The sequence below is a fragment of the Cornus florida genome, unplaced genomic scaffold, assembly GCF_030987335.1.
Source record: "Cornus florida cultivar Cherokee Brave unplaced genomic scaffold, ASM3098733v1 CherokeeBrave_3.0.0_Hap2_Chr03, whole genome shotgun sequence".
Taxonomy (NCBI): domain Eukaryota; kingdom Viridiplantae; phylum Streptophyta; class Magnoliopsida; order Cornales; family Cornaceae; genus Cornus; species Cornus florida.
Window position 1 is genome coordinate 30,388,934 of NW_026775573.1, and position 24,495 is coordinate 30,413,428.

A 24,495-nucleotide genomic window follows, 5' to 3' on the forward strand; every position below is an offset into this window, starting at 1 on the left:
TTTATAACGCACCATGCTCTTATGTCAAAGGATGTGATTTACCTGTAGACTGTCATCCACTCCTTTAGCATGAGCCGCACATGCTATGGAGTGGAAATATCCAGTGACTGCTGCAACAACAAACTGTGCTGCAACAGTAGGAAAACCTCTTAAAGTATAATGTGACATCACTGCTGTGTTAAAAAGGGCCCATGTGTGCCACGCCTTTCCCCACTCTGGTGCATAATGAGTGGCATTGCTGAATGCGTCAAGGATTTCTAAAAAGATTGACAACCACTCATCAGAAAAATCAGTAACACATCAAAAGAAATCAAAGGCTAAAGAGATTACAAACACACAATAGGCTGATAACCTTTAACAGAATCATCATCAAATCCAGGATAAAGTGCCCGCTGCCAAGTTCCAAGTCTAAGATATACTCGGGCAATGAGTGGAGCACTGGAGACACCCGTTAAGCCAGTTGGTGTAGCCAATTGAAGATTCAGTGTGCTTGAAAGCTCAATGGCAAGATCCTAAAAAGTAAAAATAGCAGCCATAAAGTATATGTACCAGAATATGGATAAGGGCCAGTACAGTGCGGTACCCATTATGTGTTTCAAACCCTAAATGGAAAATTTAATGCGTACCTGGAGTCTAGAAAAGGCTTCCTTCCGCTTATGGTCCTCCCCGAGTGACCATTGGTATTTTAAGTAAGCCAGCATTACTTGAGGAGGTGCATGATACCGTATATTTTGAGATGTTTCTGGGTCAAACTGAACAAATAAAGTTATATAAACACACAAATAAGGGGAAAAAAAATAACACTAAATTTAGCAACTTATCCACTCAGATGGACAGGTATCTCACCTGTAACAATTTAACTAATGTAGATCTAGCCCGACTGATCCTGCCACTTTTTCGGCAAAGAGAAGCAAACTTGAGCCAAGTTTCAGTGTCTTCTGAAGGTGGCAGAACCAAGGCCCTGACTAACAAAAGTGCTTGCCAAACCTGTGCAATTAAATTTTCAAGCATTATTAACGGGGTAGAAGCATATGAAACCTATAGCACATGATGCAATGGAAGTGTAGGACGAAGCTGAAAAGCCTGAATCCAGCACTTCATCACACACACACAAAAAAAAAGGCCTAGTTCAACAGCACTTCTATGGAACAAAAACTCTAGGAATCACAATGCCTAAATGTACAATATTCTTATAGAAAATTAAGTGTGTTTATGTGGCTAGAGTCCTTGCACAGATGCATAATAGTCATTCAGAGCTAATTAATGGTGAACTATTTCCACTAGCATAATAGTTCTTGTACAATTGCTACCACTTTGTCACTATGGATGGTTAACAAAGTATAATATCCTAACATATTTACAAGAATTCCCCCATATAAAATCACGCACAAACATTTCCTATTCCTAACGATTATTTTGACACAGATATTCAGTGCTTCTGCATTACAAAGTTGTTTTCGTCAACTTTCAGACACAAATGAATTAATTAGGATAGAGGGTGAGTAATGTTTCCACAAGTTGATTGTTAAAGGCCCTTGTAAGCCACAAATTCTCATTAGCTATGCTCCTAATTTATACAGACTGAATATTATATAAGAGGAAAGTAAATCAAATCAATGATCCTATGCCTCTAATATGCACATGATGAAAATAATATCATACAAAATAAAATTAAGATCAAATCAAATCCAATCCTTAAAAATACTCCCAATACAGATCAAATCCCTATATTTTCTCCCAATACTCCCCCTAAAGCTAGAGCGAAGATATCAACTAAGCCCAGCTTGCCAATACCAGAGTGAAGAGCAGATTGTCCTACTGACTTTGTCAACATATCGGCAAGCTGATTAGTAGAAGAAAAGAAGGAAGTATGGATAACTCCACAACACACTTTCTCCATGAGAAAGTGAATATCAACCTCAATATGCTTTGTCCTCATGAAAAACTACGACAGATGCAAGCATAATAGCAAATCGGTTATAACAGAAGAGAGTTGATGAACTAAAACAAGGAATCCTAGCTCAATCAATAGGGAACGAAGCCAGAGGATCTCACAAGTGCCCTGAGCCATGCCACAGTACTCTGCCTCTGCAAAAGAACAAGACACAAAGCTTTGTTTCTTACTTTTCCAAGTAATTAAATTGCCCTCGAGAAAAGTACAGAAACCTGAAGTAGAGCGACGGTCAGTCAGAGATCCAGCATAACCAGCATCGGTGTAGCACGAGATAAGAGGTTGTGGTGTGGATTTGTAGAATAGACCAATCCTGGGCGAGGTACCGACGGTATACGGCATCTAAGTGTGAGGTCCGAGGAGCATGCATGAACTGACTCACAATACTAACCGCAAATGTGAGATCAGGTCTAATGTTTGTTAGATAAATTAAGTGGCCAACAAGGCGCTGATAAGCAGAGGGATCTAGAAGAAGGTCTCCAGACTCCGCATGAAGCCGATGCGTCGAATCCATAGGAGAGGAAGCAGGACGACACCCAAGCATACTAGTGTCCTGAGAAGGTCTAATGCATACTTCCGCTGATAGAGCAAAATACGATGCCTAGAGCGTGCAACCTCAATACCAAGAAAAAATCGAAGAGGACCTAAGTCTTTAACCTCAAAAGCCTGCCCAAGGTCTATTTCCTGTGATGATTATGTCATCAACATATACTAAGATAATGGCACAATGATTTTCTGGACTACGACGGAAGAAGTATGTGTGATCTAAGTGACATCGAGTGAAACCAATAGAAATAACTACATCACCGAATCGGTGAAACCTTGCCCGAGGTGACTGCTTCAGTCCATATAAGGATTTTAGAAGGCAACATACTTTCCCAGAATACTCCCCCCAAAGCTGAAAACTAGGAGGAGAATCCATATAAATTTCTTCTATCAAATCCCCATGAAGAAAGGCATTTTTCATATTTAACTGGTGAAGAGGCCAAGAGTAGCAAGCCGCTAAGGAAATAAGAAGGCGGATAGTAGTCAGCTTGGAGACCAGAGCAAAAGTGGCACTAAAGTCCTTCCCCGGAGTTCGTGTAAAGCCCTTCGCGACCAGCCTAGCTTTATAGCGATCACTTTATATTTGATTGTAAATACCCATTTACAGCCAACAGTCCTCTCTCCTTGTGGTAAAGTAACAAGCTCCCATGTCCTATTTTTCTCAAAAGACATCCATCTCAGCAGCCATGGATGCTATCCAATGTAGGCTTAAATCTCAAGGGATGGAAATAGCCGAGGTGGGAGCAAAGTAGGCCAGTAATTGTGTGAAAGTCCCTGATAAAAAAATACGTGATTAGTCACACAAGCCTTTTACCTTTACGGAGAGTAATAGGCAAATCAGAATCAAGAGTAAGCGATGCAGGATCTACAGTAGAAGTAGGCAAGGTAGAATCTGAAGTAAAATTGGGAATAGCAGGTTTAGGATTACCTATACCACAAGAGGACAGTGGCAGGGTAGCATGAGGGGGAATCTCGTGGGTGACGAGAGTATACGCGAAGCTCGGGCAAGCCACGGGAGGAGATGTTGAGGATAGAACTGGTAGGGGCCAACCCAGGGATGAGAAAGTATGGAGTAAAAGAAGACGGAACCTGATGTGCCAAAGAAGGGAACATCTTTGAAAAAAGAAGACGAGTACTAGGGTCATAACAACAGTACCATTTCGACATAGTCGAATAACCCAAAAAAACGCAACGAATAACTTTATCACCATGCTTTGTACGTGTAGGACGTCGGTCCTAAACAAAACATGTACATCCAAAAACACGAGGAGTAATAGGGAAAAGGGTGTTGTCTGGTTGCAAAATATGTAATGGAACCTTACCCCTTAAAGTTCGACTAGGGGTTTGATTAATCAAAAAAGCTACTGTGAGAACTGTCATATTTGAATAAGATTGAGGAACCTGCATACCATGTAAAAGACACCGAACAACACTCATGAGATGACGGTTTTTACGTTCCGCCACTCCATTCTGTTCCGGTGTATAAGGGCATGTCATCTAATGAAGAATCCCCAATTTATTAAGATGAGACCGAAAATCATTAGAGATATATTTTTTTTGTGATAAGTAATAATTGAATAAAAAGGCGTTCAAAAGGGGAATGTCCCTTATACAAAAGTGGAACCGAGATCTAAGGCCCCAAAGAATCCAAAAAAATAATTAAATCATCGGAGGAGGAGCAAGAACTCCTCTTCACATAACTAAAAAGAGAACGAATAATATGAAGTTTCAGCATTGCCATGGACGACTCCGTCCCTTTGAACATTCTGCTATTCCACTCCTTCCAAATACACCACCACACGCAATGTGGAACAATCCTCCAGTAATCGCGTACACCACTTCTTACACGACATCCTCTCCATGCATGAATCAAATCCTTAGAAGATCGGGGCATTACCCAAAGCATGCCAAACAAACTGAGTATAAGATTCTAGCAGTGGTACGCCACAAGACAGTGCATGAGGATATGATCAACTGACTCACCATCTCGTTTGCACAAGCAACACCAATTAACGATACAATTACCACTCTTCCTCAAATTGTCAATCGTCAGGATCTTACCCCATACAGCAGTCCATACAAAGAATTTCACTCTAGTTGGAGCTATAGAACGCCATATGGTCTTCCATGGAAAATCAAGGCTATCAAAATTAGATAGGCATCAGAACAAGGTTCGTACTTCAAAACAACCATGAGAAGAGGAGATCCACATAATATCATCATTACCTCTACCAACTGCTTCCTGCCGATACAACAGATCCAAAAGAACGCATACCTCGTCCATCTCCCAATCCTGAAAAGAACGCCTAAAGTGCACATCCGATGTAATCCCACTACTATCAAGCCGATTACAGTTAGCTACGCAAGCATGTCTATCAACTAAAATACTGTATAATCTGGGAAATGTATAAGATAATGGCTGGTCACCACACCAGAGATCCTCCCAAAATTGAACACATCTGCCATCACGAACTTTGAATCTGATGTGGGAAGAGAAGACATCCCAACCCTTCCGAATGGATTTCCACACACCAACTCCTTCCATTATAGAAACCGGACAAGTAAACCAGCTGCCACTCTCTTCCCCAAAATGACATGAAACTAGCCTTCGCCAAGGGTAATGCCTTTCCCTCCCAAATCTCCATAACCACTTACCCAAGAGAGCTTGATTAAAGGGAACCAACCTCCTGATACCCAGACCACCCAGCTTCATGGGCTTGCAAACTTGCTCCCATTTGACAAAGTGATACTTAAACTCTTCGCCCCTACCATTTATCAAAAAAAAAAAACTCTTCGCCCCTACCGCCCCAAAGGAAATCCCTTTGGATTTTTTCGATCCTTTGGGCAACAGAGCATGGAATTTGGAACATAGATAAAAAATAAGTAGGAAGGCTCGATAAAGTGCTCTTTATAAGAGTAACTTTCCCTCCCTTGGACATATATTGCTTCTTCCTTCCTACCAATCTCTTCACATACCTGTCAATCACAGGATCCCAACTCCCGACTCTCCTAGAGGAAACCCCTAGGGGCAAACCCAAGTAAGGAATGGGAAAAGAACTCACCCTACACACAAAGACCGCAGCTAAGGAGGAAATATCATGAACATCCCCTACCGGGACAAGCACGCTCTTAGCCACGTTGACCTAAAAACAAGCCAGAATGCACCTTAAGTATCTAAGTTGAGACACATCAACATCAAAAAAACCAAGGTATCATCCGGAAATAGTAAACGAGAGATCTTCAGCTGATGGACTACATCTCTGCCCACCCTAAAGCCCTGTATAAGACCGAGATCCTCTGCCCTCCTCGTAAGTCTGCTCAAACCCTCCATTACAATAAGAAAAAGGAAAGACGACAAGGGATCTCCTTGTCTTAAACCCCGAGAACACCTAAAGAAACCAACAGGAGACCCATTCACAAGAACAAAGAACTTTACAGATGAAAGACATGTCTCTATCTATTTCCTCCATCTACTTCCAAACCCCATTCTCTGGAGCAAGTATAGCAAGAAATTCCAGTTCACATGATCATAAGCTTTTTCAATGTCAAGTTTGCATAAGACTCCAGGGACACCACTTCGCAATCTAGAATCCACACATTCGCCTGCAATAAGAACTCAATCAAGTATTTGCCGTCCTCCGACAAAAGCATTTTAGGAGTCCGAAATAATCCCATCCATGCAATATCTCATCCTAAGAGCAAGAACCTTAGCCATGAGCTTGTAAATGCAACCCACTAGGCCAATTGGTCTAAAATCTTTAATGTCAAAAGCACCACCCATCTTAGGAATAAGGGCAATGAATGAAGCATTTAGCGACTTCTCAAAGATGCTAGTAGAATGAAACTCCTGAAATGTACCCATCACCTCATTTCTCACCACCACCCAACTTTTCATCAGAAACCGCATAGTAAACCCATCAGGCCCCGGGGCTTTGTCCACATTACAACTTGATAAAGCCGTCAGAACTTCCTCTTCAAAAAAAGGAATCCCAAGCCCATCTCTATCCAACTCATAAATAACCTCAAAATGGAGACCGCCTGGGTCTTCAAGTTAACGGCTCGATGTAAAGCTTCTGATAGAAAGAAACGATCCGATTACGCACCTCTTCCTCCCTCCACAACTCCATACCATCCACCCGAATTCGCCCTATGTGATTACTCCTTCTGTAGGCATTAACAAGTCTGTGAAAAAAAATTGTGTTACGATCTCCCTCTTTTAGCCAGAGAGCCCGTGATTTTTTTTTTTTTGATAAGTAAAAACATATTAGAAAAACGTTCAAAAGGGGAACGCGTCCCTAATACAAGAATAAAAAAGGTCTAAGGACCAATAGAATCCAAGAGATCAATAGAATCCAAGCGATCAAAGAAATCATCAATCGAGGAGCATGCACTTCCTCTTACATAACAGAACAAAGAACGAAGAATATGAATTTTTAAATTAGCTAACGACGATTCTTTTCCTTCAAAGGATCTGTTATTCCTCTCACGCCACAAACGCCACCAGACACAATGTGGAACAATCTTCCAATAATCACGAGCTTGTTCTTTGACACGACACCTTTTCCAAGCGTTAATCAATTGAGAGGACTAGTTAGGCATTACCCAAAAAAGGCCAAACATGCTAAAAATAAAACTCCAACAATCATACGCCACAGGACAATGCAAAAGAATGTGATTCACGGATTCACTATCAGCTTTACATAAACAACACCAATTAACAATAATGTTGCCTCTCTTTCTCAAATTGTCCAATGTCAAAATCTTCCCCAATGTGGCAGTCAAAACGAAGAATGCGATTCGAAAAGGAGCTTTAGAGCGCCAAACAGACTTCCAAGGGAACTCAGGACCAACGAAATTGGACAAACAGAAGAACATAGAGCAGACACCATACCGACCATAAGCTAAAGGAACCCACAAAATATCATCACACCCTCTGCCAATATCCTTTTGTCTATACAACGTATCCAAAAAAACACAAGCTTCTTCCATTTCCCAATCCTGAAAGGGCCGCCTAAACCGCACATCCCACGTAACTCCATTGTTATCAAGTTGATAACAATCAATCGCGTAAACATGTTTATTGGCTGCAATACTATAAAGTCTAGGAAAGGAGTGAGACAGCAACTGATCGCCACACCAAAGGTCCTCCCAAAAACGAACATGTCTGCCATCACGAACTTTGAATCTAATATGTGTGGAGAAAACATCCCAACCCTTCCAAATGAATTTCCACACACCAACGCCTCCCGTAATAGTGACTGGAAGAGATGACCAGCCCCACTCACCTCACCAAAACGACACAAGACAACTCTTCTCCACTAACGATGGCGTTCCCTTCCAAATCTCCATAACCACTTTCCCAAGAGAACAAAATTAAAAGGAACGATTTTTCAAATGCCTAACCTCAACAGTTGGCAGACTTGATCCCAATTAACAAGATGATACTTAAACTCCTCTCCCCTTCCACCCCAGAGAAAATCCCTCTGAATTTTTTCAGTCCTTTCAGCAACAGAGCATGTAATTTGAAACAAAGATAAAAAAAAAATAGGCAGGAAGGGATGAGAGAGTACTCTTCCCTCCCCCCCCCAAAAGAAAGATACTGCTTTTTCCATCCTGCTAATCTTTTCTCATATCTATTAATCACTGGATCCCAATTCCCAACTCGTGTAGAAGGAACTCCCAAAGGCAAACCTAAATAAAGAAGAGGAAAAGAACCAACTCCACACCCTAGGACAGCAGCTAAGGAGGAAATATCTGGAACATCCCCCACAAGTACAAGCACACTCTTTCCGACATTAATCTTTAACCCAGAAACCGCTTAAAAGCAAGCGAGAGTGCACCTCAGATATCTGAGTTGAGAAACTTCAGCATCACAAAATACCAAAGTATCATCAGCGAATAATAAATGGAAAATCTGCATCTGATGTTCAACATCTCTGCCAACTCTAAACCCCCTGATGTAACCCAAATCTTCCACTTTTCTCATTAACCTACTCAGACCTTCCATGACAATGAGGAAAAGAAAAGACGATAATGGATCTCCTTGTCGCAGACCACGCGAGCTAGCAAAAAAAACCGCAGGTTAACCATTCACGAGTACAGAAAACATAACTGACGAGATACAAGTTTCAATCCATTTTATCCACCTAACACCAAACCCCATCCTCCGAAGCAGATATAGAACAAACTTCCAATTAACATGATCATAAGCTTTCTCAATATCAAGCTTACACAAAATGCCAGGAACCCCACTTCTTAATCTAGAGTCAACACATTCCTCAGCAGTAAGAACAGAATCCAAAATCTGCCTCCCACCAACAAAAGCATTCTGTGATTCTGAAATGAGACCATCCAAAACATTACTCATCCTGGAGACAAGAACCTTGGCAATAAGCTTATACAAACATCCAATTAAGCTAATTGGCCGAAAGTCCTTAATATCAGAGGCACCGCCCTTCTTGGGAATGGGAGCAATAAAAGATGCGTTCAGAGATTTCTCAAATGTGCCATGAGAATAAAAATCCTGAAAGGTGCCCATCACCTCAGCTCGCACCACCTCCCAACTCTCCTTAGAGAGCCCGTGATTTTTGTTGCCACTAGATCTCCTCCATACAAGCAATCTCAGCAAAAACTACCTAACATGAGGCTCTCCTAGAACGTAGAGACTCCACATCCCCACCTACCCTCTTCAAGACGATCAATCTCAGAAAAATCAGCAAGGACTCTATTATTCCTCCATTCAAGATTCCCGAATACATCCTTATTCCACTTCTTAAGCTCGAGTTTTGAGAGTCCTTAACTTCCTGGCTAACGTAAAACTGGGCTAACCTATACCCATTGCTCCCTCCCACCAAGACCGAACTTTCCCTTGGAAGTCCTCCGCTCTCAGCCACATATTCTCAAATCCAAACAGGGAACATCGAGAACTCAAACTCCTAGAATCCAAAACTAAAGGAACATGATCAGAAGTGACCCTTGCTAAAACCGCCTGAACAGCATCTGGGAATTTCTCTTCCCACTCCCCAGAGATCAAAAACCGATCCAGCCTCGATAAAGTGACTGAGTCCCTACCATTGGACCACGTATAGGCTGCACCTTCCATTGGTAAATCAATGAGAAAATGCTCAAAAATAAAGTCAGAAAACTGAACCATATCTAAAGACCACCTTCCCCCTGTAAACTTCTCTAACGGGGTTCTAACATAATTGCCATCCCCACCCAGGCATCAAGGAAGAGACCACAGTCCTTGAACATGGCAAAGCTCCTCCCAAAAAAGAGGCTGATCACTATTAACAACCGGTCCGTAGACCCCAGAGAAAACCCATTTGAAATTGTCCTCTTCCATCTTAAACACGCAGGACACAGAGAACCTCCCCATCCACACGTCCATCCTAGACAACCATCTGCAATCCCACATAACTAAAATTCCACCAGAAGTACCTGAAGCATTCAAGGACTGCCATTCCACAAACCTTCCTCCCCAGAGATTTCTAACAACCCCATTAGAAATGGATGCCAACTTGGATTCTTGCAGACAAACAACCTGGGCTCCCCACTTCCTGAAAGCTACCTTTACCACCCTCCTTTTGTCTGGATCGTTGAGACCACGAACATTCCAAGTAATGATTCGTAGTTTCATTAAGAACCAGATAAGATTATCTCCCCTCCTCCCCTCCTTACACTCTTACTTCTAGTCCTTCCCCTCTCCCTCACTGCCCCTCTCTTCCCTTCATAATTGACATAAGAGATAAGGTTCTTGACCTCCTGTTCCCCTTTCCAAGACGATAAAGGCTTCGTGTTCACAACCTCATTCGTCACTTCAACCTCTCTTCCTTCCACAATTGCATGAAGAATGGATAATGCCTGATCGCTATTGCCCTCATATGAGACAACCAACAGCTCACTAGTAGCTCTTATATTTGCGACTACCCAATCCTTACACATATCAGCAGCCATTTCAGGGCAACAAGGTCGCACATCAGCCAATGGTTCCTCCATTACCAAATTAGTATGGTCAGTCTCCAGCCATGGAACAAGCTCGTTAGAACAGACCTGTTGGATGGAAACCAGGTCATCAATCACCTCCTCTGCACTATCTCTTCCATTTACAGACAGTTCTGTCATCAAATCCATATCTATAACATAGTCACCCATTCCATGACTAAAGAATTTGATAGACTCATTCACCTCTACCCCTACAGGTGGCAAACAATAAAAGCCTTTCAAAGCTACACATAAATGAAGCTCTTTGAGCAGGGCCAAAGCCAAATCATTGGACAGCTGAAAATGAAGATCACGCCCCACACAGACCGTTACCCCCTCAAACAAGTCCTTAACTGCACAAGCAACTGGATCAATATGCCCAGTGATAACAGGACCACAGGCAGTCTTCCCTTCCGTAATCAAGCCGGGATCAAATTCAGGCACCGAAGGCACAACTGGTAACAAACAACTCTTCTCCGTCGCCTTCTCAACATCACTCCTCAACACCCCACAAGAAGGAGTACAAGAAGAAGAAGAAGTAAGAAAGCTCCAAGGGTGATGAGCAGAGGACATACTTGGGTCGTTGATAGAAGAGGTGCGTATCCACTTCTACTTATCTTTTCTAGACCATCTGTTACCGTGGCGAGGCATGTGAGAACCCCGAGATGAAAATCTAAAAGGTCTTTCCTTCAGCTGTGCAGGGATGGAAGGAAAAGACTCTTTTGATGGATCAGCGCAGCACTGATTATGTCGAAAAACCTCCTCATTCAAACTTAAACCAGCCTCGCCTTCACTAATTTTGATCCATCTCCTCTTCTCTGGCGAAGTCCACGATCTATTTACAGAAGAACCATAAAGAAGACACTGTGGAGGTTCTGTATTGCTGGGCTCTGTAATGAGATTTGGGTTGCGCCTGTTATTTAGAAAAGATATGGAAATCAGGTTATTGGGCCCCATGTAACCTTCCTCCTTAAATCATAAAACTCCTGCGGCCCATTACACAACGTAGTCCCAACCGTGGGCTTATCAAGCCCAATACACAGGTTAGGCCCAGCATTAGCTGAATGAAAGACACCTGTTAACCCTCTTGCCCGTCCACGTGGTTGGCCTCCAACATTTCGTTCAAAATTAGACGAGCTAGAATAGGAAAGGAGGGGGGCGTTACACGTGCAACTCGCAGTCTTCCTTCCCCCACTCGCGTACGGCACATTGAGGAGCACGTGTCGTTGTCCATGAGGGCCGAGATGAACCTGCAACTGCCGTGAACGATGACTGTCCCAAAGATGTACAGTCCGTTCCTCTCATACCCCCTACCAAAAATTCCCTTCGTAGCTAGGTCCTGAAAAACACAATGACCAGGAAAAAAAGCCACTAAGCAGGCCAAGGAACGAGTTAAGCGGCTAACAGATAATAAGTTAAGGGAAAGGTTAGGCGTATGAAGAAAAACTGTAAAGATAAATCAGGAGATAAAGGGCTAGTACCCTTACTAATGATCGGTGTAAAAGAATCATCAGCAAGGCGGACCTGCCCGAAGGATGCTTCCATATCCGAAAAATATCGAGACTCACCAGTCATGTGATCAGAAGCACCAAAATCTATGACGCAAGTTGGAGGAACAATACCAGACTGAGAGGCAAGGAATTCAAATGGACTTAAGTGAGCTGCAGTTGATGTAGCTGAAGGGATGGTACCTAAGTGAGCTGCAGCAGATGTAGCTGAAGGGAGAGATGCCTGTGATAATGATCTAGGATAATAGACCCAATTTATGTATGCAACTGATGCATATTAATACATCCAGGCGGAGGAGCAGGTGGTTCATGGGCACCAAAAGACTCAATAGCAGTAGAAGAAGTTGTAGTGCTGCTAGATCTGAGGTATGGGTAGAGCTGGAAGCACCACCTATCCTTAGCATGACCAATTTTTCCACAGTGTGCACATATGGTAGAACTTCCCCGTCCACGGTTGCTGCCACGGCCATAGTTGCGAGTACCAGATGGTCTAGAAAAAGCGACTAATGCCATCTGATCAGTGTCAGTTGCAGGAAGTGTAGCAAGAGCCATCGAAGGTGTAACATGACGTCGACGATCATCCCCGTCAATAATAGCAAAAGCCTCGAAAACAGAGGGCAAAGGTGTCGTATTTAGAATTTGAGCACAAAGGGCCACAAATTCTAGACGGAGTCCCATAAGAAACTGATAAATCTGATGGCGCTCGTGTCTAACCTAAATAATCCCTGCAGCCTCGACTGAGATATCACCAAGGGACTCATAGTGAGCAAGTTCCTCCCAACGTGACTGAAGGAAGGCAAAGTAATTTGCAACTGATAGCTTCAAATCGTCTTAGGTAGCTTGTGAGATATCTCAATGCAACTCATAGATCCGGGCTTCATTACGAGCATGAGCATAAGTCTTAGTGAGAGCAATCCATCAGGTGTGTACAGTTTCATGATACATAAACATATAATAAATACACTACTCCATAGAATTGAATATCCACCCAAGAATGGTACAATTATCAATGTCCCATTGCGTTAACGTAGGTTCAATAGGTGTTGGCTTTTTAATAATGCCCAATAAATATCTAGTTTGACCCCGACTCCCTAAATAAAGTCTCACTGATCTCGACCAAGATGGAAAATTTTTCCCATTTAATAAAACTGTAGTAATCCTTTGGGTTAGGGAACTATGCCGAATAGATTCCATTTCTCAGATTGTTATGATATAGAATCAAATCACAGATTCTTACCGAATTGCAAATTGTAAATACTGCTGTCTCCAAGTCAAAGGGCTGGAGAAGTCTTCCAAGTGAGCAGCTCTGTCTACAAGAGTAAAACTCAGTCGGACGTACTAACCTTGCGGGAAGTCGTCAGAGAATGAAAAGAGGCTGGACGATTCATCAACAGCACATAACGACCAAGCCGGTCATTGGTTTAGAGAGAGACCCCTCTACCACATGAAGCGATGGAGGGAAGAAGAAATACCCCAGAAGGGCTTTGGTTTGCTTGGGTGTGGTTTAGTGGTTGGTGACTGAAAAATTTAAAGAACACAAAAAGAGGAGAGGATGAACCAAAAGAATATGAAGTAGAGATCAAGCAGTGGAGTGTGTGTCGTGTTCTTGGCTCTGATACCAAGTTGAATGTAAAAGGCTCTTGTAAGCCACAAATTCTCATTAGCCATGCTCCTAATTTATATTAGGACTGAATATTATATAAGTGGAAAGTAAATCAAATCACTGATCCTATGCCTCTAATAGGCACATGATGAAAATAATATCATATAAAATCAAATTAAGATCAGATCAAATCCAATCCCTAAAGATACTCCCTATACAGATCAAATAACTTATATTCTTGGAAAATAACATGTTAATTCCTAATAGTTACCGGTCATCTAATCAACAACAACAAAAAGCGAATTAAGCTTATAGTATATTTACCTCGACATTTCGTTTCGCACCTTTTATGCGTTCATTCCACATATTGCGAATGAGAGCCCGTCGCCCATCAGCTACAGGGTTTCCCAAAGGAGGAAGGGTACAGTAATCAATGACCTGTTGAGAGTAAATTTTCTCCATTTACTATGAGCTCAATGACGCATGCTTGTTTATAAGAATTTCAGTTAAAGCATAAAAGCAACTTTAGAAAATAAAATTAACCTCCTCTAATTCAGACAGCTGCTGAACACGAACCATATTGCTGTATGCACGTTCATAACTCTCTAGAACCTAAACAATAAAATACTTAAAATTAAGAACATTTAGGAACAAGAAATTCAATTAAAAAAATGCTATTTCTATGAAGTGGATGCTCTGTGGCAAGGTTTCGGAGGCAACTCAAACCTTCAATATAACCGAAATATGCAAATAGTCATATGAGAATTAACAGCTAAACAAGAGTCTCAGAATCACCTGTATAACTGAAATATGCAGATAATCTTGCCACAATTAACATCTAAAGATGAGTCCTCGAACACCCATTAATATAAGACAGCTAATATAAATGTCCAGCTATGTGTTCCAGAATATTTCAAACACTCGATACCTTAATTCTGCAGACTTTTCTATTAAATTGACTGCCCTACAAAATTACTTAAGTTTTTTTATTGTAGTGGCTGCTAAATTACTCTTTTTTAATTTATTGTCACTATACTCATTGATTATAAGCTAGTTTCAACTTTATGGAAGGGTCTTTCATCCTTCTCCCTGTCACCCTTCCACAGATATTCTGGTCTCATATCATTTTAAAAAAATTAAATTAAATTTTCAGCCTCCAAAGTCTATATAAAGCACCCTGTGTTTTCAGAATGTATAACCAAGCAATTTAGCATATGAATGGTTAAGACCCTTTTTTTCTCTCTTTCAATCATCGTCAAAGTATTTAAATGGCAAGTGTTATTGAGTGTTGAATAATTACAACCCAAGTGCATTAAGAAATCCAGCACAACCAACAAAAGGAATAGTTGATGAGATCAATTCACAAGTAAAAGAGCCAATCATGTTAAGAGCATATCTATATATTGAATACAACAGTGTCCAAGGAGGAACAACTGGCATGAGTCTCAATTTGAGGTAACTCTGGTGACGCTAATGTTTAGAACTGATATTTAGGGTTGTAATTACTATTCGTCGATATTGGATTTGATATGTCTAAACTAGGTCTCATACTTTTTTCTCTACAGGGCTTTCCACGTAAAAATTGGTTGTCTTGTGCCGCATGCTTTTTATATTCACTGCATTCTTCTTATTTTTTACATGATTAATTAAGAAATTTGAAATTGAAAATTAATTTAGTTTCAAGGCCTATTCACACTGCCCCTAGTTCTACTTCTAGATTGAGTGTACCAAACTATTAAAGCTTAGGGTGCCAGCTCTAACCCTCACAATTACCAGCCTAAGGCCCAGAAAGAATGTTACAAAAACATTGAGTCTAAATCCGATGTGATTATTTCTGGAACACCATGCAAGGAACAACTTCCCTAAAGTAAAAGTTGTGATACTTGAAGTCTCCTAGTTTTCTTGCACCAAATTAAATCAATAGAACCCACTCCCCTCTTGTGTTCTACACTAGCCCAACAGAAATTAGATGCATATGCAAGCGTTCGGTAGGATGGAAGAAGAGGAAAGAGAGAAGGGATACATCATTGTTTGGTAGGGGGGAGAGGTTGAGGGAAGGATGGGAGGAGGGATGAGGCATCCCTCTAGGCCCATCATTTTGTTTCCGTCAAAAAGTGAGCGCAAGAGGGGAGAGACAAAAATGATGATAGAAAATTACATTTTTAACCTCATTTAAATGTATTAATTTATATTTATATAGGTATACTGATAAAAATATAACATTATGCATTTATTTCCCTTCCAACCAGCCAAACAAAAGGAGGGCTCGACACTTTTCCTTCCCTTAAGTCACCACATCCATCCCCTCCCCCTTTCTCTTCCATCTATTTTTTCATCCCTCCTACCAAATGGAGCATACATCTTTCCATAGGCACTAGAACAGAGAATGGAGAATGAAAGCTGGTATTTTGAGCTCTTCCTTCAGAACACATTTGGCACTTATCTACTAATCTGTGCACATCACATCTCATCTTTGGTGGAAAGAGCTTCTACTCAATCAGCATAGTTCTTAACTTGTTCAAAATGTCCAACCAAACACCTCCATTCACATCAGAATAGTTTTCTACAGTAGAGAACAATCTTGCATGCACAGTTGACTGCCCTTCAGAAATGCATTACGTAGCACATATGCCCATCGCTGTCCATTAATCAAATTTTCCTAATTGAGACAAATGTGGATCAGTAAGATACAAATCTTTGAAAGAATCAAACCTCTCAATAGTTGTAGACAAGGCGTTCAGCAAAATTGTTTTCTATTAAGTGCATTTACAACCCTTATTGTTAGTTTCAAATTGTGCTCAATAAGAAGGTGAATTTTTTTTTTTTTTTCCCCCCGGTAAAATGGGCAAGTATTATAGACAAAAGATTAAATGTACAGGAACTCAATAGAGCAAGCAAGGCCTATAGCCAGCAAGTTGCAATAGCAACTGAACAATTGCGATCATACTATACAAATAACAGCCCTAGGAAGAGGCAAACGCAAACTAGCAAAAGCACAACCACAAAAGGGAGGAAGACATGGGAGATCCCAAAATAGAGAAGGAAGGGAGAGACATCATCATCAGAACAAGAGTCCAGCAACCATCTGCTCCCCCCAACAATGCATGCTTCTTGCTGCAGAAGGCCAAGAAGGTCACCCGGAGAAGTAGCTTGCCTAAGAGTGCAGCATTCACAAGCTTGAGAGAGGCAAGTTTACTTCTAAGTGCCCTTAGAATCATGGTTGAAACGTCGTCTGGAGGGGAAACCTATTGTCTGTAAGCCCTGTTGTTTCTTTCCATCCAAATGAAGTAGAGAGATGCAGTGAAAATTAGCTTACGTAGAAGGGAAGAACCTGTGGTACCAGTCCAATTAATAGAGCACCAAGAGACAGGGTTGGACCAGCTAGTAGTTGGAGGAGAGAATCCGGCCTTATGAGCAAACATTAACCATGTGGGAGAAGCGAAACTGCACTGGAAGAACAGATGATCCATGGACTTAGCTGCTGATAAACATAAATAACATGCATTTGGCCAATGAAGGTTAGCCATAGCATGGCTGTCAAGTGTCCTCGTTCTATCTTTCAAAGCCAGCCATGTAATGAAGCTCCACCTGGGAACATGATATTTGAACCAAACAATGTGTGACCAAGCACAGGGGCAGAAGGAGAGAAAAATGACAAGGTGGTGGAGTTAGGAGAGGCAAACCAAAGGAGGGTATCAGTGGCTATGTTGGGAGGTGGGATGTAGACAAGTTGATCTGTGAATGCTGGAGTATGTATATTTAACTACTTTGACCACCTATATGCTTCGTAAGGCTTCATGATATGAGAACAAAACAAACTCACTTTGTACTAAACAATGCTCCTAGTGCATAGAGCTTAGAGGATTGCATAGAATTCTTAATCATTACTGACTTGTCACCACCGTGTATCATTCAATTTCTCATTATAGAAAGCTATCGGCCTTCTTACTTGACTTAGAATCCATAAACATCACATTATACCACAAAGTTTTCCTCAAAGGCTAATAATCATATGATAGGTGCTGAATATCTCTCTTTAGTTTGTTGGAAGCTTTCTTCAGCTTGCTTTGACAGTTCAAACAATCCTTTCTTTGTACAATTAGGGCCTTTTAGTTCAGTTTACTGAAAAAAAAAATTTGTTCTTGGAGAACTTTCTGGAAATTGTTTTTGAAAACTATGTTAGGAAAACGATCATGTTTTAAGATAAGTGTCTTTAATAGTTCTCAGAAAAAGTTTTCTGTTTTTTTAAGATACAAGCACTTGTTTTGTTCAACTTTCTGAAAACATCACGTTTGGTTGACAGTTTTTGAAAATTGTTTAATGAAAACTCACTTAAAAATATTGAAACGTCTTGTTTGGTTCAGTATTCTGAGAACAGTTTTTTTTGCTTTCTGGGAACTGAAAATCGGAAATTTGTAAACAATTCTGTTTGGTAGAAAGTTTCCCAAAATTGTTTTCTGAGAACTCGGTTAAATGTTTGTTGTCACAGAACTGTCTTTTATAGTTCTCTCAAAACTGAGCCAAACATGCCACTGTTTTCAAACAACAGCCTTCTATAGTTGTCTGAAAACAGTTTTCAGTTTTCTGAGTTGTTAACAACTGTTTTTTGAAATCTAAACCAAACAGGCCTTAGTTTCTAAAAGTAATTATAGTTATGACATTCTTGATAAAATGCATGTCAAATGTAGCTAAGCCATAATACTTGTGTACTTCACCAACATTATTTGCATTTAGCAACTTATGATGGTTTCAACTTTACTTTCATCCACTTCTATAACTCCACATAACCTGAAAGAAGTAATGAATTAGTGACAATTGGCACTTTTTCAAGTTAGCATGAGGTTTATGCTATTGCAGGACTTCTAATTCATCCCTTCCATGCTACAGTTGATACTATTTGCTTGGACTGAGAGTCAAAACATCATCTGAATATACTACTAAAAACTTCAAAATAAATGGCTTCAAAACTTGATTCACCAAACGCATGAAAGTTCTAGGTGTGTTAACAAACCAAAAGGCATCACTACCCAATTGTAAAGCCCATCTTTAGTTTTAAATGATGTCTTCCACTCATCACCTTTGCAAATTCTGATTTGATAATAACCACGTTCAAGATCAATTCTCAAAAACAATTTCCCCATTGCAAAAAATTCAACATATCATCAATACGGTACTTTATAGTCATCTTGTTGATAGCTCTATTACCAGGAACACACATTCTACGAGTTCCATCTTTTTAGATTTAAGAGGGGTTGAACTACAAATGGACTCATGCATTCACAAGTAAATCCATTTTGCAGTAGCTCCTTGACTTGGCATCTAGTTGTTATGCCCCTTTGGACTATAATGAAGTGAGTTTGACAAGCTAGCTCTCACTTCTCAGTATTAAATCAATATGATGCTAAATACTCATTTTTGGAGGTAAAGGGAATTTTCCTAAATTCCCTTGTGATACCGTCATTCTACCAAGAATAACTTGTTTCTCCGTTGTTTCATTGACCAAAAATGCATATCCAACTCCATGAGCCTGAAACTCCCTTTAAAATCTAGTAGTCAAATAAGCAATCCTCGTTCTCCTTTTCAGACTTGGAAAAATCTTCATCTTTCACCGGAGATGCAATCACCTTAACTCCATTCTCCTGAAAGAGCATCACTTTCACCAAGATGGACAGTCATATTATCAAACTGTCATGGCATCTTCAGCAACAGAAAATAATCTTACATATCCACCACATCACATGACTTTTTCTCAATTATTCCCAATAGATAAGGAACAAGACATTGCACCCATACATCTACATTACCACCCCCGTTGAACCAAGCCATTTGGTACAACTTTGGATGTGACTCCAGTTTGAGCTTTGTCACCATTGCTTTGGAAACTAAATTACCGCAACTACCTACATCACTATTGATATTGCAAAGTCATCCTTGTCTAAAGAAGTTATTGCACCTCCAATCACCTTCTTGTTCTTTTGTTGTCAACATGACTCCTCTGTGTTGTTTTTAACTACTCTACTTCAGCAACCAACAAGTTACTGACTGCTATTTAACAATGAGAGGAATTGTGATGTCCTTTACCATGGCTACAAACGTTTTATTTTATTTCCTATGAACTGAAATCGTGCATTCCTACTCCCAAAGCAGTATTTGCCGCCTCATGTCCTTGGCCTTGACCACCACCAGGGCGTTAGGGTTATGTTACTTTTCTGCATGACATTTGATACTATTAGAAATGTATAACCGAAATCTTCTTGACCACCAACAACATCCAACTGAAGTTGTTCTTATAATTCGGTTTAGGCGATTGATAAACTGATTTTGTTGGACTTCAATCTTAATTCACAAAGGGACAGAACTGGCGAAAGTCAAGCAAGATTGGAATAATATAATAAAATTGAATCATTTGATATACCTTTTAGGTTCATGTCCAATTAAAAGTGTCGGGCACATACCTCATACCCATGCCCAGGTATAGTGTGTCCAACACCGGTAATTCAACTACTTTTGAAGGGTCCATGTAACATAGTACAGCACAATTGATTAATTTGTTGCATGTTTCTCAGATCATATCTTGCAAAAAGGTTACCAATATTTACAGCTCGAGATGTCTCAGTGTTCTGGTATCTCATTAAAATAATTCCTATTCCTAATCATAGGTACGCAATAATCTAAAAACGAAAAAGAGGCTCTGATACAATACAATTTGATGCAAATTGGGATTGAGATTAGTCCACTTACACCTGTTACAACTAAGTACTAATTCAATCTCCAGTTGAACACCGATTTATGAAGGGAAATATGAGAAAAGTCAAATAGTGTTCAACAACTAAATAACTGATAATATACTAAATTCGTAAAGATGAAGATTGTTAAAATGAAAAAAGTGTCACCTTTATAATACAACAACTAGTGATTCCTGATTATATTTAAAATGAAATTTGGAGTTCCCACACCACATTAACACCACTTCCGTAAGCCATCACTTATCAATACCAAACTATAATCACTACTTCTAGAAGAACAGGTAGTGACTATTATTTCTTATTGAATAGCAAGACACCATTAAATGATCTGCATCAATATTGAAGAATGATTTATGGTAAAATCAGACCTGATTAAGCTGACATTATTTACCAAGGGGGAAAAAACTGACTAAGATGATATTTAGCATATTTGATTCACAAAACAGTACCCCATCACCTTTTGTATGGTGGTGTCTTTGGAAGGAGCGGATTAGCGGAATAGAAGCTCCTTTGATGGAGAGGAATCTTCTATTGGGGTTGTTAAATATCTTATTGTTAGCTCTCTTTTTTTTTTTTTTATTAGTCTATTTTTAGTTGGGTTATGGGGAGAAACTGTAAACCAATAGAGGAGATAGTCCACTTTTTGGGTTCCTTGCTTAGGGTCCTTTTTGGCCATGGCCTCTGTGTAGTTTCTGGGACGCGCTACCCTTTGAACGCTTTCAAGTATATTATTACTTATCAAAAAAATTAGTACCCCATCAAACCAATGTCATAATCTTACGTTCACAAATTATACATCCCTGTGGTCCTGTTGTCTTAGCAACAAAAAGAAAAAACGAACTACCATTCAATGTGTCAATTGAGTAAACAATTAAATGGAAAAAAAACAAGTATTTAATTCTTATGGTTAACAAAGCCTTTCCGTAGTATGATAAAATGTGATAATAAATGAGTGATTAAAGAAAGTACCAAAGCAGCAAGCTCGGTTGCTAAACACTTTCTAGCTCTCTCGACAAATTCACGCGCTTCATCATACTGGAGAGAAAACAATAAAACTGAGTAAATAATTAATTAATATTTAATATAATTCCAGTTAAAGTCAAATTTAGTATTAGAGGAATACCTTTCCGCGACGAACTAATAGAACAGCCCTGAAAAATGTACCATTGCTACTGCCGTCGCCGGTGGCAGCGGTGTTCCCTAAAACCCGAAGTTTGGTTTCATCACCATCATCCAGTCGAGAAACATATTCTGACATCTGATCCCACTCTCCCATGTTCCAGGCAGCACTGGCAGCCTGAGAAAACCATATCACATACTTGGGAAAAGAAGTAAGCATATATTTAACACACATAAAAATAAATAACAAACCATTGGTGCCATTTCCAGTCGAGCAGCTGGCACAGCAGGGGCCCAGTATTCCTTGCACAGGTTGTTAAGCTCTTCCCACCGAGCCAATGCAGCAAGGCATCGCATCCGTCCTAAAAAAAAAAAAACCAAAATGAAGGACAAGCCATTAGCATTAACACAAGAAATATAATGCTTAAATGCTCTGAAACATTTGAACATACACAATTCATTACAACACAGCAATTGGGGTGACACGAGCATGGGTTGTGATATCACATACTGCTTTAAGACCTGATGCAGTATCTGTCAAACATTGCCTTTGCTTTCTCATGCAAGGATAGAGCGGCAACCATAAGCAAAGTCAATTTTCAATTCTAAGCAAAAGAAAAGGATAAAAATTCCTTAATCCTAGGTTAGTAAGTTGGTTATACAATCAGAATCACCAAGAGTTGACCAAAGATATATTAAAACTGGGAACACAAGTGACCCTTACACAACGTCACTAGTACAATACTGCCCTTGCAAGCAATAGGAATGGTTATCCATACAATTGCCAAAAGAGCCGGGCTAATATTTTAAATCATAGTATCAGTTTACGTAACTGTAACGACCCTCACCCTAGCCAGACACAATATTGTCCGCTTTTGGCCCCCCCGGACCATAGACTTCCTAACGGGTCACCCATCCTGGTACTGCTCTAGGTTACGCACGCTTAACTCTGGAATTCCAGTGGGTTCAAGGCCATCACGACTTTTAAACGCGTTGTGTCATAGAAAGGTATTGAATCTACATATAGCACTTACCCCCTCCACACCCAAGCGATGTGGGATTGTGCACCTGTAACTCGCCCAATGTGGTAGCCTATTGGTACACCCGCCCACAAGGTCGCCACAATCACCCCCCCCCCCCCCCCCGGGCGCTTCTCTTTTTGGGCCTAACGTCCTCATTGGCCACACTTCCGGCTGGGTCAGGCTCTGATACCATTTGTAATGACCCTCACCTTAGCCAGACACAATATTGTCCGTTTTTAGCTCCCCCAGACCAGACTTCCTAAGGGCATCCTAGTACTACTCCAAGTTAAGCACGCTTAACTCTAGAATTCTGGTGGGTTCACGGCCATCACGGCTTTAAAACGCGTTGTGTCATAGAAGGGTGTTAAATCTACACATAGCACTTGCCCCCTCCAGACCCACGCGATGTGGGATTGTGCACCTGTAGCTCACCCAGTGTGGTAGCCTACTAGTGTCACCTGCACACGCTTACACACACCCGCCCACAAGGTCAACACAGTAACGGTCAAGGTTGCAGTGCAATCACAAAGGGGGCATTAGAGAATGCTTAATTAGTTCAGTTTTGGGGGTTATATATATATATAAGAATTCAAGAGCGATCAAAAGGGGAATGCACCCACATACAACAACACAAAGACCAAAAAAATCACAAATCTCTCAGACTGTCCACAAAATTGACAAAGTCCTTCAGAGATTTACAATGACACCTTTTACCAAAAAAATTAGAGAACTCAATATGGAATGTTTTTGCACTCAAATGGGAGCTTCCTCTACATTAAAGGATCTCCTATTCCACTCCCACCACAAACCCTACCACAACGAAGGGGGTCACTCTCCAAGCCTCTCGGACTTGACTGCCCACTCTCCAAAATAGTGATACATTTACCCTCTCAACTGGCATTATTATTCTGAAGAGTAAGTTCCAATGCATAAAATCTTGCAAAGTGAACAAACTTTTGGGAAAATGTTTTCCTTTCATTTGGATCTATGGAAACAGAAATTGTGAATAAGAACATAAAAGCATTAATCAACACAATAGCAACCAAATATTGTACGCCTTAATTTAATACAAACCTAATGTAGCATCCAATACAAGATGTGGACTCGATGATTGAGAGGCTTTGGCAGTGTATGCCTTGAGGGCGTCATCCCACCGCTGCAATTTCTCATACCTTGAAAGTGCAAGCAAATGTGAGTACTTCAACAGACAAAAATATGGGGAAGACAATGCACGAAATGAGCAATCCATAAAAATGTGTATTAAAACTAAGGTGATTCAACTAATTCCTCGGAAACATATAAAGGAGCAGCAAGCATAAATGACTGTAATAACTTAATGTTCAACAATACCATGACTCCTTCAGTTGAACATCCAAATTTTGTTGGGCATAGGTCAATATTCCAACTGCAGCCTAAGAAAACATACACCAAAGTTGCAAGACCGGGTTTAATTGAAATATGACAAGGATCAAAGTGAGCATTATGAGTAATAGCAAAGCTGAACTCAGAAGAAATTATCTTCTCTATGGAGATGAATAAACACCTTGTGTTGATGTAATTGGCTGTTTATATGTATGAGTGCTTCAACTACAGCAACAGGGTTTGCATCCATCTTCTTGGAGCATGCACCTTTAAATTCCATCTCTTTATAGTGTAAAGCCTTTGCAAATGCTCGACACTGGAATGAACAGTTGACAAGTAAAAGACGTTATCATTGATGCACAGAAAAAGGTAATGTAGGTACAAGACATCAATACCCTAAAACTCCTTTCAGAAGAAGCAGACCTTTTCTGCAAGAGCTCCAAGGAGACGGATGTCTATAGGAAGAGGTCTCTCATCATGTTCCATGAATTCCGCCTGAAAAGCTCAATTAATAAACAGATCACTGAAAATGAACAACAGAGTAAATTTACTTTTTTTATTTTGTCCATGCAACCTTTTCCATTCTAAGTTGCTTGACAACGAACCACAGATAAAGAGTTTAGCAAGAAACATTGTGAGTTCAACTCATGTTAAG

General features: G+C 40.4%; 1 protein-coding gene across 2 annotated transcripts in view; it reads right to left on the minus strand.

Moving 5' to 3' along the window:
* LOC132300130 (serine/threonine-protein kinase TOR-like) overlaps positions 1 to 24,495 on the minus strand; it is an 85,833-nt gene that overhangs the window by 30,626 nt on the left and 30,712 nt on the right. For both annotated transcript variants that reach the window (XM_059797094.1, XM_059797093.1), the window contains exons 29-41: positions 24,264 to 24,335; positions 24,022 to 24,156; positions 23,829 to 23,890; positions 23,553 to 23,650; positions 21,709 to 21,818; positions 21,461 to 21,634; positions 21,307 to 21,372; positions 14,135 to 14,203; positions 13,916 to 14,029; positions 847 to 987; positions 627 to 752; positions 353 to 512; positions 43 to 257 (exon numbers count right to left, since the gene is read on the minus strand). In XM_059797094.1, the coding sequence (XP_059653077.1) occupies positions 43 to 257; positions 353 to 512; positions 627 to 752; positions 847 to 987; positions 13,916 to 14,029; positions 14,135 to 14,203; positions 21,307 to 21,372; positions 21,461 to 21,634; positions 21,709 to 21,818; positions 23,553 to 23,650; positions 23,829 to 23,890; positions 24,022 to 24,156; positions 24,264 to 24,335 (1,542 nt within the window). The remainder of the gene's footprint in view (positions 1 to 42; positions 258 to 352; positions 513 to 626; positions 753 to 846; positions 988 to 13,915; positions 14,030 to 14,134; positions 14,204 to 21,306; positions 21,373 to 21,460; positions 21,635 to 21,708; positions 21,819 to 23,552; positions 23,651 to 23,828; positions 23,891 to 24,021; positions 24,157 to 24,263; positions 24,336 to 24,495) is intronic.